This window comes from Mercenaria mercenaria, chromosome 6 (assembly GCF_021730395.1).
Source record: "Mercenaria mercenaria strain notata chromosome 6, MADL_Memer_1, whole genome shotgun sequence".
Classification (NCBI taxonomy): domain Eukaryota; kingdom Metazoa; phylum Mollusca; class Bivalvia; order Venerida; family Veneridae; genus Mercenaria; species Mercenaria mercenaria.
In genome coordinates, this window is record NC_069366.1 from 24,413,350 (window position 1) to 24,433,277 (window position 19,928).

The 19,928-nt window shown below is 36.0% G+C and overlaps 3 protein-coding genes across 4 annotated transcripts in view; 1 reads left to right on the forward strand and 2 right to left on the reverse strand.

Annotated features, from left to right (window-relative positions):
- The window catches only part of LOC123549391 (F-box only protein 15-like), a 58,866-nt gene extending 45,898 nt beyond the window's left edge, over positions 1–12,968 (forward strand). For both annotated transcript variants that reach the window (XM_045337436.2, XM_053545432.1), the window contains exons 9-16: positions 1,787–1,869; positions 2,198–2,253; positions 3,535–3,633; positions 6,825–6,940; positions 7,844–7,905; positions 8,661–8,698; positions 11,388–11,473; positions 12,652–12,968. In XM_045337436.2, the coding sequence (XP_045193371.2) occupies positions 1,787–1,869; positions 2,198–2,253; positions 3,535–3,633; positions 6,825–6,940; positions 7,844–7,905; positions 8,661–8,698; positions 11,388–11,473; positions 12,652–12,741 (630 nt within the window). In that variant the 3' untranslated portion in view covers positions 12,742–12,968. The remainder of the gene's footprint in view (positions 1–1,786; positions 1,870–2,197; positions 2,254–3,534; positions 3,634–6,824; positions 6,941–7,843; positions 7,906–8,660; positions 8,699–11,387; positions 11,474–12,651) is intronic.
- Positions 12,969–12,970: 2 nt separating this feature from the next.
- On the reverse strand, positions 12,971–16,515 carry LOC123549389 (peptidoglycan recognition protein 1-like). The gene is made up of 3 exons (XM_053545433.1): positions 16,355–16,515; positions 14,882–15,208; positions 12,971–14,706 (listed from the first exon to the last, which is right to left on the reverse strand). The coding sequence occupies exons 1-3, from the start codon at positions 16,416–16,418 to the stop codon at positions 14,333–14,335; spliced, it is 765 nt and encodes a 254-aa protein (XP_053401408.1). The 5' UTR covers positions 16,419–16,515; the 3' UTR covers positions 12,971–14,332.
- Positions 16,516–19,515: 3,000 nt separating this feature from the next.
- Positions 19,516–19,928, reverse strand: part of LOC123549388 (protein VAC14 homolog) — a 47,514-nt gene continuing 47,101 nt past the window's right edge. Inside the window, exon 13 of the mRNA XM_053546711.1 lies at positions 19,516–19,600. Within this exon, the coding sequence (XP_053402686.1) occupies positions 19,516–19,600 (85 nt within the window). The remainder of the gene's footprint in view (positions 19,601–19,928) is intronic.

Genomic DNA, 19,928 nt, shown 5'->3' on the forward strand with positions numbered 1-19,928 from the left:
AAAAAGAAACCATCCAAGTTTGCAAAATCCTGCAGAACACATTTTATAGCTCACCAGAGCACAAAGTGCTCAATGTGAGCTATTGTGACCGTTCATTGTCCAGCGTGCTTCGGCATGCGGCATGCATCAACATTTGCCTTGTGAACACTCTAGAGGCCACATTTGTGACCCAATCTTTATGAAACTTGGTCAGAATGTTAGTCTTGATTATCTCTAGGTCAAGTTTGAAACTGGGTCATCTGGGGTCAAAAACTAAGTCAGTAGGCTAGATCAAAGGAAAAGCTTGTGAACACTCTAGAGGCCACAGTTGTGATCCAGTCTTTATGAAACTTGGTCAAAATGTTTGTCTTAATGATCTCTAGGTCAAGTTTGAAATGGGTCATCTTGGGTCAAAAACTAGGTCAGTAGGCCAGATCAAAGGAAAAGCTTGTGAACTCTCTAGAGGCCACAGTTGTGACCCAATCTTTATGAAACTTGGTAAGAATGTTTGTCTTGATGTTTTCTAGGTCAAGTTTGAAACTGGGTCATGTGAGGTCAAAAACTAGGTCACTAGGCCAGATCAAAGGAAAACCTTGTCAACACTCTAGAGACCACAATTTAAGTTTGAAACTCATGAAAATTAGTCAGATTGTTTTTCTTGATAATCTATAGGTCGTGTTCAAATCTGGGTCATGTGGGTTAAAAAACTAGGTCACACAGTCAAATCAAATGAAAAGCTTGTGAACACTCTAGAGGCCACAGTTTTGATTCAATCTTTATGAAACTTGACCAGAATGTTAATCTTGATGATGTCTAGGTCAAGTTTGAAATTGGGTCATGTGGGGTCAAAACCTAGGTCAGTAGGCCAGATCAAAGGAAAAGCTTATGAACACTCTAGAGGCTAGAGTTGTGACTCAATCTTTATGACATTTAGTCAGAATGTTTGACTTGATGTTCTCTAGGTCAAGTTCAAATCTGGGTCATATGGGGTCAAAAACTAGGTCAGTAGGCCAGATCAAAGGAAAAGCTTGTCAACACTCTAGAGGCCACAACTGTGACTCAGTCTTTATGAAATTTGGTCAGAATGTTTGTTTTGATGATCTCTTGGTCAGATATGGATCTGGGTCATGTGTGGTCAAAAACTAGGTCAGTATTCCAGAAAGGAAAAGCTTGTTAACACTCTAGAGGCCACAGTTGTGACCCAATATTTATGAAATTTTGTCAGAATGTTTGCCTTTATGATCTCTAGATCACTTTTGAAACTGGGTCATGTGGGGTCAAAAACTAGGGGTCAGTAGGCTAGATCAAAGGAAAGGCTTGTGAATACTCTATAGGTCACAATTGTGACTCAATCTTTATGAAACTTGGTCAGGATGTTTGTCTTGATGATCTCTAGTTCCAATTTTAAATTGGGTCATTTGAGACCAAAAACTAGGTCACATGGCCAAATCAAAGGAAAAATTTGTGAATACTCTAAAGGCAACAGTTGTAACTCAATGTTCATGAAACTTGGTCAGAATGTTTGTTTTGATGATCTCTAGGTTAATTTCGAAACTGGGTCATGTGGGGTGAAAAAATAGGTCAGTAGGCCAGATCAACTCTGGTGAGCGATATAGGGCCATCATGGCCCTTTGTTTTATCAATCTATGACCTGAGACATGTTACAAATCAAAAATTTTGTCTCAGTTATGAATGTTAGCAAAGAAATTTAAAAAATATGAAATGGTTTCAGACATTTCATTATTTTAGACCAGCTGCTCAGAATTTGCCAGTATCATTTGTAACATTAAATATATCTTAATTTCAGGGTGATGGAGAACTGGCTTTTGTTTCTGCAGGCTTACATTGTAACCAGCTTGTAAAGAGATGCTTGCTGGGTTCATCAGAAATGTATGTATGTAGTCAAATGTCTTGCAGCTTAAGACAGATATCTTCCTAAGAAAAAATGAAAATAAAAGTGGCTGCAGGTAACCAGCTTCAAAAGAGATGCTTACTTGGATTGCCAGAAATATGTCTATATATATTGCTCTATTTCAAAGAAAAATTCACCCCAGCCTTGGCATTGCTGTTGGTTAAATTTTTTGATTAAGTCAAATATCTCTTTTACTCTCAAAGCTATTGACTTGAAACTTTAAGTAGTTACTTACCATCAAAGTCTGAAACTGTTATATTTGAAACAGAATGTAACAATATGTGTAATTATTAATACATGTTTCAGACCATTTGACATTGACAGCCACAAGGTGATACCAGATGATATAGACTCTTCGTATGGTAAGCATCTACATTGTATTTACATTTTTCTCGGTTCTCACTGGCCCAGAGGTTAAGATGCTGACTTTGAATAACTTGCCTCTCACTGGTGTTGGTTCAAAACTTTCCTTGGGGTGTAGAATTCTTTATGTGTGGAAGCCATCCAGTTGGCATACACAAAGTGGTGGTTCTATCTAGACTATGATGAAATATTGTCCAGATGGGCACCTGGAGTCTTCCTCCACCATCAAAAGCTAGAAAAGTCGCCATATGTCCTAAATTGTGTTGCAGTGGCTCTAAACAAAAAAAAAAAACCCAAAAATTTAATATTTTCTGTCTGTCTGAAAACAAGTGCCATAGTAACTTAGTGGCTTTGGTCACTGACTTCAAATTACTGGCAGTAACGTAGAGCCTCACTTGGGATCAAAAACTTATGAAGCCATCCTGTTGATTTCCAGGTATATGATTGTATTAGGGGTGCCTACAGTTGCGAAAAAAGGGTGCTAAGATGTGCCACAATAGAAGGCATCATCAGAAATATTTTGACCACTTTCGAAACAAAAAATCAAAAATGTTTCTAACATATTTTCCAAAGTGCTCTATGGTGCTGTATCAGTGTTACCGTGACAATTTGATAAATAACATTATGTCTGCAATCATTCGTCTTCCACCTCTGATCCATGTGGGGTAGTTGGCAGTGTTACTTGCGGAGAACAGGTTTGTACAGGTACAGAATCCAAGGACACTGGTTAGGTTAACTGCCCGCCGTTACATAACTGAAATACTGTTGAAAAACAGCGTCAAACCCAAAACAAACAAACAAGCCAAATTATATCATACTGTTTAAACAAGAATTCAATAGATGAAGCATGGTAATAACTGGGATGGTTTTAATACTATGTGCCAAGTTTCATTAGCACACTCAATATGGTTTTATTTTAACATCAACAGTCCAGGAACCTAGTGACTGCCCCTACATGTTTCATATGGGAGCTAGACTAACCCCTTTGGTTGGTACCAATATTTTACAAAGCGAACAAAAACCCTCCTATACATTTAATAGAATAATAAAAATTTAGCAAAGAATTAATGACAATATTTTTACAGTTTAGCATCAGCAGCAACTATCTTTGAAAATATAATAAGATAAACAAAACAAAGGAAAATTTATAAAAATGGTTTTATTGACATATTCAGGAATCAGCATGAGGGACCTGGACCAGGTGTTTTGTCTTATACTTGTGGTGTACGAATATTAACCTTCTTCCAGTTATGATTATATAAACTTTAATTCATTTTAAGGCCTACATGATTACCAGTGTACGGTTGAAATAAGAACCCTGAGAAACTCAATCTGGAGTCAGCAGTTCACATGCCTGTCCTGCAAGAAAGAAAACATAGGTAAATTTTCATGTTACAACTAATCTTTTTTTATAATCCTGTGTTATTCCTGTTAAAAATACGCCTTGTATTTCACAAGAAAATACCAACAGGCAGAAAACAAAGTATGTATTGTATTCTAAATCCACTATTGTGCATGTTGCCAGACTACTTCTGTTGATTAATATTCATGACCTGACACAGTTCTGTAAACACAAAAAAAGACATGGAGATATTTTAACATAGATAAACCTTGATGTTCCTGGGTGAAGAACTAAACAATAAACAAAAATGTGGAGATGTAGAATAAAAGGATCATTATAATAGTAACTTGAGCTGCGCCATGAGAAAACCAACATAGTGCATTTTGCAACCAGCATGGATCTAGACCAGCCTGCGCATCTGCACAGTCTTGTCAGGATCCATTCTGTTCACTTTCAAAGCCTATTGCAATTAGAGAAACCATTAGCGACTGCGCGGATGCACAGGCTAGTCTGGATCCATGCTGGTCGCAAATGCACTATGTTGGTTTTCTCATGGTGCAACTCATTTTATCTTTGATGTTTTTTCTGACAAATTCAACTCGGCTTAATACAGTATCCAAGATCAAGCTACTATTAAAATAATCCTATTATACACCATTAAAAAATCGATGCAATCTGGTCAGGATCCATGCTGTTTGCTTACAAAGCCTATTGCAATTAGAGAAACTGTTAGTGAACAGCATGGATCCTGACCAGACTGCACGGATGCGCATGTTGGTCTGGATCCATACTGGTCGCAAATGCACTATGTTGGTTTTCTCATGGTGTGGCTCAGTTTATCTTGGATGTTTTCGGCTCTCATGGATTTTGTCAGGCCAGATCATGTGCGCCTTATGTGATCCAGTTTGGCAAAATCCACTTGGCTGAGTACAGTATCCAAGATGAAGCTACTATTATAATAATCCTATTATACAGCATTAAAAAATAATTTAGGTGTTTGTTAATGATCCTGTCTGCACATAGATATCAAAATACAGGAAAGCACTGATAGCTCCAGGCGACTGTAGTTATCCAGCCTGTTTTCCGCCACCCAAACATAGGAAAATCTTGAAAATGACCAAGGACCAATTGAATTGCTCAAGTCATTTCAGTTGCTCCAGTCACAGATATTCGTGCAAGAGGTGTTACACTATAACATATAAAAAAAAGTCCATCAGTTGTTAAAAAACTGCGAAGATAGCATTTTTATCACAGCTGTGCGAAGTATATGGAGAGCTATCCTACTCGACCTTTCCTTGGCATCTGCATCCGTTGCATGTCTGCACCTTGGTCAGTTTTGATGCACTTTCTCATTGTCTTTGTTATTATTTATATTCCCTTTTAGGTTAGAATGTTAAATTTAATTTTGATGCACTTTCACTCCATCTCTGTTATTACTCAATTGATTTGATTCAGACTTAAAACAGGTGTTACACATCATCACCCACATCATATGACATAAATTATGCCTCATTTTTACTAAGAATTTTAGGTTACTTTTTATGCATTTTCACTACATCTGTGGTATAACAGAAGAGATTTGATTCAAACTTAAATGGTTTTCCCACATCATCAACCACAACATATGACAAAAAGGCCATAAATCTGGCACCAATATTTTATAAATTATTCCCCTTTTTAGCTCATCTGATTTTTTTTTAAAAAAAGATGAGTTATTGTCATCACTTGATCAGCGTTGGCGTCGGCATCAGCATTGCCTGCTTAAGTTTTATGTTTAGGTCAGCTTTTCTCCTAAACTGTCAAAGGTATTGCTTTGAAACTTGCAACACTTTTTCACCATCAACAGCTGACCCTGTAACTCCATCCTGCTTTTTGCAAGAATTATGGCCCCTTTTGGACTTAGAAAATATCAGATTTTTTGGTTAAGTTTTATGTTTAGGTAAACTTTTCTCCTAAACTATCAAAGCTATTGCTTTGAAACTTGCAGCACTTGTTCACCATCATAAGCTGACCCTGTACAGCAATAAACATAACTCCATCCTGCTTTTTGCAAGAATTATGGCCCCTTTTGGACTTAGAAACTCAGATTTCTTGGTTAAGTTTTGTGTTTAGGTCAGCTTTTCTCCTTAACTATCAAAGCTATTGCTTTCAAACTTGCAACACTTGTTTCCCATCATAAGCTGACCCTGACAGCAATAAACATAACTCCAGCCTGCTTTTTGCAAGAATTATGGCCCCTTTTGGACTTAGAAAATATCAAATGTATTGGTTAAGTTTTATGTTTAGGTAAACTTTTCTCCTAAACTATCAAAGCTATTGCTTTGAAACTTGCTACAGTTGTTCACCATCATAAGCTGACTCTGTACAGCAAGAAACATAACTCCATCCTGCTTTTTTGCAAGAATTATGGCCCCTTTTGAACTTAGAAAATCATGGGTAGGACAATATTTCTATTATACAGAGACAAAAATATCAGATGAGCGTCTGCACCCCCAAGGCGGTGCTCTTGTTACATATAATTTCAGGTTAAAGTTTTAATCCACTATCAAAAACTAAAAATAGAAACATCATAAAGGACTTCTTTTCATGGACCGCTTGATGGATCTTCATCAAGCTTGGGCGGTAGTATCTTTTTAAGGTCCTTTCTAAAATGGGTTGAAATAAGGGATCTCAGGAGAAATAGTTTCAAACAACTTCTTTTTATGACCTGCTAGATGGATCTTAGTTAAACCTGGCGTTAAGCATCATTGTAAGGTTCTCTCCAATGATGGCACTTGGCCAATCTTAGTGGCATTAGTCTACACTTAAAATTTGTGTGTAATTCAGTGTGTCAAACATTTTAAAGGTCACCTGTCAAAATCAGGTGAGGAACTTCGGGCCACTTTGTGTTTGTGTATGATTTGAAAATCTTAATTAATCTTTATTAATATATATATATTTCAGGTTATTCAGTATTAAAGTTATTGAATTATAATTTCACTGTTACAGCCCAACAAGATGGGTTAAAATCAATAACAACTTGAACTGAAAAATGTCTTTATTTTATATATTTTACTTGTGAACAACAGTTCTAACATTTTTTCTGAATGTCTATGCCAGTCGTGAAAATAATGCATTGGATGTTCACTATTTGCAAAACGTTTTAATCTTACACTGAAACAAACACATGACCTCTTATTATTTCTGTATGACTACAAATATTTTTTCACATAATTATTGTCATGACAGGAACAGGGTTTGCAGTGTTTCCATTGATACGTAAAGACTACCACAGTGATCATGTCATTCTTCAGAAGAAATTACAATTTCCATGGAAAACAGATGCTTTTAGAGGAATCATAGAGGTATTTTGAATTAGTTTCTTACAAATACAGCTTGAGATAGTTATGCTTTCCCAAACTGAGAAATTACAATTTACATGAATGTATTTGAAATTGTTCAAAGTTCAAAACTAGCTCACCTTTCTATGACAATTCCTGTTAGTTACATAAACTCAGTTAAAAACTTTATTTTAAAGCAGTTTTCCTGAAAATCATTATGTATATGCATTTGACTGTAGAGTGTAGATTTAAACAATGTCAATTTTCTAGATATATACATGTATGTCCTTACTTTAAACACTGTGAATTTACTGATTACATCTTCTTACTCTAGAATATAGCTTAATAAGCCATGTGAATTTACTGAATATATTTCTTACTTTAGCTTTAAGCTATGTGAATCTACTGGATCAATTTTTCTCACTCTAGAATGTAGCTTTAAACAATGGATATTTATTATGTGTCCGCCCCCCACACTGAGGGAGACCTATTGTTTTTGCCCTGTCCGTCTGTCACGCTTCATTTCTGATCAATAACTGGAGAAGCATTTGACCTAGAAACTTCAGACTTCATATGATGGCAGGGTTTAATGTAGTAGACGACCCCTATTGTTTTGGGATCACTCCATGAAAGGTCAAGGTCACAGGGGCCTGGAAAACCGTTTCCAGTCCATAATTTGAGAACTACTAGGCCAAGACTGTTGAAACTTTGTGAGATAATTGGACATGTCGAGTACATTATCCCTATTGCAGTGTCTCTTTGACTTTTGCTCCTGTCCCCTATTGACTTCTTGCCTCATAATACAATGTACTATGCATTGTGGGAGACATGCGCTTTTCAACAAAAGTGTCTTCTAGTTGGATACATTTTCTGATAGATTGCAGCTTTAAGGCATAGGAGTTTACTAGATAACTTTTCTCTCTCTAGAATGTTGCTTGGATTGATGTTACTGTGCTAGATGAAAGGAATGAACCATTTTGGTGCATAAGGTATGAATGTTTTTGAGATTTCTGTAAAATTATCTAGACATGACTTTGCCATTATTGTACTATGTGGCTTCCATAAGTGACATACATGTAGCACATGTAAGAGACCTTGTTTTTATCGGAACTGTAAACACATCTAAATGTTTAGCTTAATGAGAATGTGAAGATCTTACATGTCTGTCTGACTAAGACAGGGTTTTCCCTACATAAGAGACAGTGTTGAGCAAGAAACTGAGTATGTGTTAGCAATTTTTATTACTCATGCTGTCGCAAAGGTTGGAAAAATAGCCTTTATTTAAGATCATTTTTCTGGGCTGATCAGTTAACAAAGATTGTGACGACAAATAAATCTGGGTATTTCTTGGCATTATGTAAACAGTTTATGAATTCATTATATGGCTAGAACTACAGTGGCATCACTTACGTACAAACTATTTTACCCTAGGTTTTTCCCTAGGGAAATACAGGAATTTCTATCCCTGGCACGTGATCAGACAATTGTATTCTTTCCCGACTGGGTAGGCAAGAGTTTTTGCCTCATGTTTGCATTTTCATCATCTTATAGTAGAGTTTGTTCTATCCGTCAGTCTGTCATAAACGTGTGTGTATACTCCTATATTCCTTGACCAAAATGTATCTGAAAAACATAACTTTTGGTTTTATTCTGTATTAACTATGGGGGGAGTATATTTAAACTTAAAATCAACTTAGTCTATTACTCATCGTCTTAATTAAAGCTGTAAATCTTTATTTTCCAGTTCATTGACAAAAGTGGCGGAACAAAGTTTACAGAAAAGTATGTTTTTACATAATCATTGAAGCCTTGTGGTTCAGAGTTGCAATTTTACTGATAGAAGAGTATTGCAACTTCAGCAAAGATGCTATTTTTAGCTCACCTGTCACATAGTGACAAGGTGAGCTTTTGTGATCACGCAGCGTCCGTCGTCAGTGCGTCCGTCCGTCCGTAAACTTTTGCTTGTGACCACTCTAGAGGTCACATTTTTTGTGGGATCTTTATGAAAGTTGGTCAGAATGTTCATCTTGATGATATCTAGGTCAAGTTCGAAACTGGGTCACGTGCCTTCAAAAACTAGGTCAGTAGGTCTAAAAATAGAAAAACCTTGTGACCTCTCTAGTGGCCATATATTTCACAAGATCTTCATGAAAATTGGTCAGAATGTTCACCTTGATGATATCTAGGTCAAGTTCAAAACTGGGTCTCGTGCCTTCAAAAACTAGGTCAGTAGGTCTAAAAATAGAAAAACCTTGTGACCTCTCTAGAGGCCATATATTTCATGAGATCTTCATGAAAATTGGTCAGAATGTTCATCTTGATGATATCTGGGTCAAATTCGAAAGTGGGTCACGTGCCATAAAAAAGTAGGTCAGTAGGTCAAATAATAAAAAGCCTTGTGACTTCTCTAGAGGCCATACTTTTCATGGGATCTGTATGAAAGTTGGTCTGAATGTTCATCTTGATGATATCTAGGTCAAGTTCGAAACTGGGTCTTGTGCCATCAAAAACTAGGTCAGTAGGTCTAAAAATAGAAAAACCTTGTGACCTCTAGAGGCCATATATTTCATGAGATCTTCATGAAAATTGGTCAGAATGTTCATCTTGATGATATCTAGGTCAAGTTTGAAAGTGGGTCACGTGCCTTCAAAAACTAGGTCAGTAGGTCAAATAATAGAAAAACCTTATGACCTCTCTAGAGGCCATATTTTTCATGGGATCTGTATGAAGGTTGGTCTGAATGTTCATCTTGATGATATCTAGGTCAAGTACGAAACTGGGTCACGTTCGGTCAAAAACTAGGTCAGTAGGTTTAAAAATAGAAAAACCTTGTGACCTCTCTAGAGGTCATATATTTCATGAGATCTTCATGAAAATTGGTGAGAATGTTCACCTTGATGATATCTAGGTCAAGTTCGAAAGTGGGTCACATGCAGTCAAAAACTAGGTCAGTAGGTCAAATAATAGAAAAACCTTGTGACCTCTCTAGAGGCCATATTTTTTATGGGACCTGTATGAAAGTTGGTCTGAATGTTCATCTTGATGATATCTAGGTCAAGTTTGAAATTCAGTCAACTGCGTTCAAAAACTAGGTCAGTAGGTCAAATAATAGAAAAACCTTGTGACCTCTCTAGAGGCCATATTTTTCATGGGATCTGTATGAAAGTTGGTCTGAATGTTTATCTTGATGATATATAGGTCAGGTTTGAAACTGGGTCAACTGCAATTAAAAACTAGGTCAGTAGGTCTTGAAATAGAGAAACCTTGTGACCTCTCTAGAGGCCATACCCTTGAATGGATCTTCATGAAAATTTGTCAGAATGTTCACCTTGATGATATCTAGGTCAATTTTGAAACTAGGTCACGTGCCTTAAAAAACTAGGTCAGTAGGTCAAATAATAAAAAAAAACTTGTGACCTCTCTAGAGGCATACTTTTCATGGGATCTGTATAAAAATTGGTCTGAATGTTCATCTTGATGATATCTAGGTCAGGTTTGAAATTCAGTCAACTGCGTTCAAAAACTAGGTCAGTAGATCTAAAATTATTAAAATCTTTTGACCTCTCTAGAGACCATATTTTTCAATGGATCTTCATGAAAATTGGTCAGAATTTTTATCTTGATAATATCTAGGTCAAAAACTAGGTCACAATGTCAAATAATAGAAAAAACGACATCATACTCAAAACTGGGTCATGTTGGAAGAGGTGAGCGATTCAGGACCGTCATGGTCCTCTTGTTTGTCTTTATTTTCCTGTCCTTACCTCACTTGAATGTCCGCTTCAGCAAAGATGTTATTTTTTTTCTTTATTTTCCTGTCCTTACCTCTTGAATGTCCAAAAGACCACAGGGTTCTTTTGGAATTACATGGCTTCCTTCCATACATAAAAAACGTCGTGTAAAATTGGGAGGAAGTTCAGGAAAATCTTTTCCAGATGATTGAAGTCCTGAGAGCTTGGATACATGGTTATATGGCGAGTTTGAAGACCAATCTGTGATTGGTCAAATTTAAGGTTTAGCTAAAAATCGGAAGCTGTTTTTTTTTTACTAGTCTCCATCTCACTTTTATTACCAAGGACACGTGGTGTGAGGTTATAAAACGGAGCGGAGACACACTGACCTATTCAAAGGCCACCTTTTGAGAATGATGGTCTCTAAAGTGAGTTTTGCAACCTTAGAACCAGTGAAGGGCTTGTTTCCAAATTGCATAAATGAAATGTCCAGTGTCTCCATTCAGAGCATGACCATAACAAATAAAGGATTTCAGGAATCAGGAATTTGATATTTATATCAACACAACTAAGACTTCAGTTTGCATAGAATTTTCAGGAATAATGCCAATCTTGTTATATTAAGCCTAAAGAAAATAATCTGTTTCTGCTATTGATCAGCTTTTTAATTTATTGTTTATTTAATTATGGAAACACTACTTTCACAAAAGTATGAAGTAAAAATTGTTGATTTGTTTCAGATTTTGACTTCGACTATTCAAGCGAAGATGCCTATACAATGTCCTTCATGGATGAAAGGGGAAAAATAGAAGCCCAGATGAGCAAGGTAATTGTTGTTGCCAAAGTTTTCATTAAATATGATTAGTATGCAATTATGCAAATATGCAAGGGCAAGCATTGCAACCTACGTCAGCACAGCAAAAGTAAATACTTGATGTAGGACAGCAAAATTTAACAGAAATTAATTATTACTGAAATACTGCTATTGTTCCATATGAAAATTGTAGTTATGCAAAGGGTTACTGCTAGTTACCGCTTCCTGTATGATATAACAAGAATCAATTTAGAAGATACAGGCTTCTTTGGCTAATTGTTTAACCCTTAGCCTGCTGGTGGCAAGTGATTCTGCCTTTGCGACCAGTACAGACCAAGATCAGCCTGCACATCTGTGCAGTCTGATCATGGTCTGCACTGTTCGCTATTCAGTCAGTAAATTTTTAGTAAACACCCCTTCAAATGATAAATGGTACTGCCCAGATTGGAAGATGGACCAGTCCATTATAGAAATTTAGCATGGTAAGGGTTAAAGATCCTTTGGAAGCAAAGTAATAAAAGCAGCCTCGCTTTGATTGAGTCTGTTCATGAGAGGTAATGAAATGTGCAACATATGAAACCTCACATTGGGTGTAGAATCCTTCCAAATGAGGAAGCCATCAGCTGGTTAAGGGAAGATCTATGGTATTACCAAAGTACCCATTTATAATGAAATGATACCCAAAAGGGCACCTAGGATCTTACTCCTCCAGTATTAAAAGGCTTATATGACCTAGCTATACTTATGTTGGTGTGGCACAAAAACACATGTACCAGTAGCTGGTGAACTGTTGATAATACTGATTATAAGAGCTTAGGACTTTTTAGGATTGAAACTCCAGGTTTGTAAGCTGCTGTACAAAGAATGGCTGTTTTAGTTATGGAGTCTTTGTAACAAAATGCTAGAATTAGTTCACGATGTTTTGCTATAGAATTATTATGAAACATTGTATTTTGAGAGAATATTGAGATACGATTAAATGATTTGGAAAAGACTATCATCTTTATAGGAATTTAAAGTCAGAATGTATTGGCTAGCTTTGCCAAAATCCTATTTTTGGTAGTATTATATATACTTTATATCATTCTTAAAGTTTATTTTACATTTTTGTGTGATATATGTTAAAGTTTAATGAACATCTTATGGAATGATATTTTAATATTTAATTGTTATTATTCCATATTTTTCAGACAGATGATGGCAACTTCTTTATGACAATATTAAACTTGAAACTCAGTTTAGATGCAATAAACACTTGGTTTGGAACCAAGTACAGCTGACAAACACATTGGTGAAGAACTAAAGTGTTTTCGTAGTTCATTTAAGAAATATTTATTGAACATTATCAAACATTATCAAAATTATGCTTAACAGAACTTGAAGCCTCCTTATGATACAATGGCAATATCTTTCGATAATTGGAAATAAAGTTCTATTTTGCCAATAAAAGATTCTGCAGTGTGCAATTTTCATAGCACTTATTGATTAAAAGTACACAGAAATAAAAAGTATGTTTTGTTATTTCATGTTTAATATCATTAGAATACAATGTATACAAAAATATGTTACAATATAGGTATCAGAAACATGCTTATATCTCCTTCCTTTCACAATCACGCATGTGCACACACAAACAGTCTGTTTCTTTATAATTATTCTGTTGTTTATATCATGTTTGCTGGTCTACAACACAATTATATGAAAGTTTATTTCTCATGTCATGTACTAAATTCTTACTGAACGGCTGTCCATCAGTATTCAAAAGTTTTGACGGCAACCCACTCTGTGTTAAGTACATGATCATAAATGCAAACATTTTTTTTAAACCAAACTGCTGCTAAATACTATGAGCAGATGATACAAGAAATAAAACATATGAACCGTGCCATGAGAAAACCAACATAGTGCATTTGCGACCAGCATGGATCCAGACCAGCCTGCGCATCCGGGCAGTCTGGTCTGGATCCATGCTGATCGCTTATGGTTTCTCTCATTGCAATAGGCTTTGAAAGTAAACAGTATGGATCCTGACCAGACTGTGCAGATGCGCAGGCTGGTCTGGATCTATGCTTGTTGCAAATGCACTATGTTGGTTTTCTCATGATGTTGCTCAATTATTTACAATATATTTTAAGAAGAGATGGCAATGCTAATAAAGACCACAAGCGAAAAGGCTAATTACAAGGAGGTTAATGTAATGACAGACAAATATTTAAAATGATTCAAGGTAATTAAATGATAGTTTGTTAAACAGCAATATAATCATCATTGTCCTCTTATATGGAAGATGGTAATTAAGACTGCCAATATATGTCATTATATTAACCCTTACCCGGCTTCTTTCAGTTTGGACAGTACCACACGGATGTGCAAGCTGTCCATGATCTACACTGATCGCAAGATTTTCGTGTCCAGCATGATAAGGGTTAAGACTGTCAATATATGTCATTATATTAAAGGGGAAAACACATTCTAACAATTGTTATAATGTCATTTGGCATAAGATTTACAAGAGATCGTTATAATATTCCATAACTAAAACAAGGTGATAAGTTAACAGCTCTTTAAGCAAAAACTTTAGCAACACTAAAAAGAAACAACATGAACTTTTGCAGAAACATATCAAATATAAATGAAAAGGAAAAAAAGAAACGAAAATAGATGGGACAAAAGATATGGCAACATAAAAGGAATTCATTAAATACTAGTATCTTTCTAAATGATGGGAATTTGATTTAGAAGCACTCAAAGTTTGAAAAGTGCTGCCTTTGAACGTGTTTAGATAGAAAGGTGAACTTTTCTGTAGCATATTCTCCCAACATCTTGCAGAAAACCTAAATCCTCTTAACTTTACGTCTTTTTACGAAAGATTCATGCAGAAGTTTTTAAATAGTCTTTAAGTTGCAGTTTTTCAACAGGAATTCTGTATTCATAATGTGGCCATGTTTTAATCAGCGGATAGAGCATTTTGCCAGGACTTTCAAACATTGGCCTGGCATCACAATGTCCGTACAATTTATAATCTGGCATGACTTTTCCTAACTGTATTCCACACTCAATGACATTATTAATGGCTTCAAGAGCTGGACCATTCGGTAAATATTCTGTGAAGTTTCCCATAACCGCAATAGATATTGAAACATTGTTCCAGTCCAGGGTGTGGGCTCCAACTCGGTCATAACCTCTGGCTTCATAAGCTCTTCCGTCTTCTCCAACAACAAATGAATATCCGATGTCATCCCAACCTGAAATAAGTATGAATTGGATATACACTTGTTAGCTTTTATAATCGGTTGCTAAGATTTTTGAGGTATTCCATAAAAACTAATTAGTCTTCATAAACAATTAATTATTTATAAAGATCTTTTTACAGACATTTTTCTCCTGTAATTGCCCTGAATTGAAGTCTTTTCTGTTTACCTTTAACATCCATGTGAAACTCCTGGACTTTGTGCATCGCCTGCATACACTGGCTGTGTGAGTCACATCTTTCCATGACTGTATGGTGTATAAACACAATGCTGACTGGATTTGCTATGTAATTAGCATGGCGCGTGTCCCGTGCCCGCCATTCGACACGTGGTATGATGTATGCGCATGAGTCACGAGGATTCAGGATTCCTCTGCTGCAGCCTCTTCGGCTCGCACAAGTTCTTTCTATGCGTGGTTGAAATTGCTCACGGTAGTGTTTGTCGTACATATAATTTTCTGCATTTCTGTGAAGAGACACATGATGAAGTCCTATGTCTGGAAAGACAAAATTAATCATTTAAAAATTAACAATCGCATATAACATTACAGCTCCTCCAATCTTTCGGGTTATCTTCATGACCCATTTTACTACGGTACGTATAATTTTTACATATTTGCTAAAGCTCAATAAGAAGAGCGTCGGTCTACGGATCGCGGGGTCTTGAGCATATATGTTCTCCATGGCGATTTGATAAAAGACATTGTGTCCGAAATCATTCGTCCTCCACCTCTGATTCATGTGGGGAAGTAATGGCAGTTACTTGCGGAGAACAGGTTTGTACTGGTACAGAATCAAGAACACTGGTTAGGTTAACTGCCCGCCGTTACATGACTGAAATACTGTTGAAAAACGGCGTTAACACTCCCCCTCCCCCACCCCACTTAAAAAATAAAATAACTGTGACGCTTTGCAATGAACTGAGCCTATTTTTTATCATATATCTATATAACCTTTCCTCTGTGAAAATCTATAGGCGTAGAACAGACTAACTTGTTTCTATATAAAAAAAGAGACTAAAATGAATTATCTATATTATCAGTCTAGTTGCAAGTCTATAGACTATTGTATAGATCTGTGGTTTTGTGTCCTGGAAAAATGATTCTCGCATACCAGAGGTCTCTGGATTTTGACGAACCTCTTGTGGATAAGAATGAGGAAAAAATTGTTCTTTAAATGTGGCGTCAGTTAGAGAATAAATCATGCCACTTAGGAAATATGTCAGATTTGAAAAGTCCTACTTTCGGTTTTTAAAAAAAGTAGGTCTTTTTGTAGAATCTTTTCAATTTTAATCCCACCTAGCGTATCGCAATTTGTATCTGAATATCAACATAACTGGGGTCGTTTCCTGAATTACACAAACTATCCCTAGCTTTTAGTGGGTTAGTGTCTATTTTTAGTAAAATCGAAAGTAGAGTGTATAAGATGAGGCAAACCAAATTTATATTTCAGAATGTTGAAAATCATCATTTACCTGTTAGTGCATATAAGCTTGAGATAAATGCCAGCAAAAAGCCGCCAAGAAAAGTCCATCAAATATGTCTAAAAGTAAAGTGAAACCGAAAGTAGAGTACGGTATATATATAAAAAAAATTAAACGTGCCTAATCAAGATTTTAGAATGTTAAAAATAATAATTTTTACCTGTTAGTGCGTATGAACTTGAAAGAAATGCCAGCGAAAAGACACCGAGAAAAGCTGTGTCCATCTTGTCTAAATTTGCACAACGTTGTCTTTTTCATGTAACTATTTTTGAATACTAAGGTTCCCAGATTTAGAATTTGCTAATGTATTAATAGGATGACTCACACCTTTAATTATTACACAAAAATACACAATTTCACGAAATAATTGCCAATATATTAAAATCTTTGGATAGCTGCAATTGATTAAACAAGAGGGTCACGTTAACCCTTGATAACTCACCTGAGTAATATGAGATACATTCTCCAAATGTCAAACAGATGCTAAAATATTAAGTAGGTCAGTAAGTCACATTCATGGTCACTGTAAGTCAGTTTTAAGATCGGTGCCATCCAAATTTCAAGGTTGTATCTTATAACACACAAGAGGGCTATGGTGGCCAAAAATCGCTCACCTGAGTTTAGTAATTTCTTTCCTTAAGCTTCACGGACACAAGCAGGATAGGTCATGGTAAAGATTATTCAATATAACTACAGAAATTTGTTTAAAAATTAAACTGGTGGTCCAAATTTCTTTGTTGTAGCTTCAAACAAGAAAGTATGTCATTATAGTTCAGGGCTAAAGAATATTTAATAAAGATGAGTATTGAAATCAGTATCAAAAGTTATAAACGTGGTACAAAACGTTCAAAAATGGAAGTAGGTCAGTAAGTCATGATTAAGACAATTCAAGATGAATATTGAAATCTGAATCAAACATTATGCTTATGGTCCAAATTTCTTTGCTACTGCTTCAAAAATAAATAAGTCTATGTAAAACAAGGGACCACCCGGGAGTTGTCTATATTGACCCAGGGTCATGATTTGAACGATCTTGGTAGAGAACCACTAGAGCATAACACATATTACACATTTTTAAAAAAGATTTTTCCCTGTACAAGTCAGTTTAAGCTATCACCACAGGGCGGAGCCATATTTGACCCTAGGGAAGTAATAATTTGAACAATCTTGGTAGAGGACCACTAGATGATGCTACACACCAATTATCAAAGCCCTAGGCCCTGGGGTTTTTGACAAGCAGATTTTCAAGTTTTACCTATATAAGTCTATACAAACCATATGACCCCAGGAGTTCGGCCATATTTGACCATAATTTGAACAAACTTGGTAGACGACCACTGGATGATACCAAACCTACATACCAAATATCAAAGCACTAGGCCCTGTGGTTTAGAACAAGAAGATGTTCAAAGTTTTTCCCCTATATAAGTCTATATAAACCATGTGACCCCCTGGAAGAGCAATATTTGAACCTAGGGTATAATTTGAATAAATGTGTAACAATGAACCAACCAGGCGTGGCTTCTTTTGACAAATGGTCATGATTTGAACCATTAGAGCATAACACATACTAAATATCTAAACTCTGTGTCCTAAGGTTTAAGACAAGACTATCTAAAATATTTTCCCCTGTACAAGTCTATTTAAACTATGTGCCCCCAGGGCGGGGCCATATTTGACCCCAGGGTGACAGTTTAAACAATCTTGGTAGAGGACCACTACATGATGCTATATACAAAATATCAAAGCCCTAGGACATTTTTTAGTAGTTAACTGTGAGCGATCACAACAATTGCTCACTCCGGACACTTTGTGCTCAGGTGAGCTAAAAACGCATGTTAATATAAAATGATAATTAACTCTCATTTGCCAGTTTAGATGTAAATACATTGTTCATCCTGGATGCTCATTCAAATAATCTCATATTAAATTATCAACAAGAAATTATAATGAAACCAAAATTTTAAATACATTCATGTTAAAACAGGTGGAGGGTAGGTAATTACAACTTTTGTTTTTATAAAAGGGGGGGGGGGGTAGAGAAACCCCCCCCCCCCCCCCCAAAAAAAAAAACCATCAAGACATGCATTGCTAAAAGTGATCTATCTGCATTTACCGACCCTACTTATTCCTTAAACAAGAGGGCCAAGGTATGGTCATAAATGTGGCCTCTAGAGTCTTAACTAGCTTTTCCTTTGATTTGACCCCGTGACCTTGTTTTTGACCCGACATGACCCAGATGTTCTTGACCTAAAGATCATCAAGTTCAACATTCTGACTAAGTTTCATGAAGATACAGTCATAAATGTGGCCTCTAGAGTGTTAAAAAGTTTTTCCTTTGATTTGACCTAGTGACCTAGTTTTTGAGCCTACATAACTGGACCTTGAGATCATCAATATTATCAATATTAACATTCTGACCAAGTTTCAAGATACAGTTAAAAATGTGGCGTCTACGGTGTTAACAAGCTTTTCCTTTGATTTGACCTGGTGACCTAGTTTTTGACCCCATATGACCCAATATCGAACTCGTCCAAGACTTTATTGAGGATAATATTCTGACCAAGTTTCATCAAGATTGGGCCAAAATTGTGACGTCTAGAGTGTTAACAAGCTTTTCATTTGATTTGACCTGGTGACCAAGTTTTTGACCCCAAATGACCCAATATCAAACTCTTCCAAGACTTTATTAAGGGTAACATTCTGACTAAGTTTCATTTAGATTGGTCAAAAATGTGACCTCTAGAGTGTTAACATAACAAGCTTTTCCTTTGATTTGACCTGGTGACCTAGTTTTTGACCCCAGTTGACCCATAATCGAACTCATCTAAGATTTTATTAAGGGTAACATTCTGACTAAGTTTCATTAAGATTGGGCCAAAATTGTGACTTCGAAAGTGTTAACAGTCAAGTTGTTGACGACGGACGGACGACGGACACAGGCTGATCACAAAAGCTCACCTTCGAGCACGTCGTGCTCAGGTCAGCTAAAAAACTAAGAAAAATGAAGGATGTCATAATAAAAAGGATTGACCACCTAGGGTCCTAAAATTATTTAAGTTTTAATTTTCAAAATAAACTGTAATTGGAAAATCATCCATGATGCGAATATGTACGTAAGAAATATAATCTGCACATAGCTTGATAAACATAACAAGAATAGTCCCAATTCCCAATCAGGTCTGCTTCTTGCGCTTTGTTTATTCTACTTATATTTTCATTGTACGCACAAATTCATTAATATGATATGAATAATATAAAATACATGTAAGTAATCTTTTTAACGTCACATCGATACAACTGTTAATCAAGTAGCGACTTTCAACCTTTCCGTGGAGGAAAACCGCGGGTATCCTTCCATGCATTATTCCAGGCTTCCGGGTAGAACCATAGACTATCCATGAGCCTGAATTCAAGAATAAGAAACTCTTCATTTTAAAATATATAAGCCGATTTCGGCATTGTGCTTAGCTACTTTATTATCGGCGATGATTCACTCAAGATTGAAGTTTGCATAGATTTCATAAAGATAATATTCTGTCAAAACTTTATGAACATAAGGTAAGAACTAGAAAAACACGTGTCCACCAAAGCATAGAGGTTATAGGCAAGAAGGAACAAAAGTCAGAGACACGGATGTTTGGCTTAACGACTGATATGCAATAGGGATAATCTACTCTGCATGTCCATTTCAACATTCTGGGTCCAGTGATTGTCAGGTTATTGATCGGAAA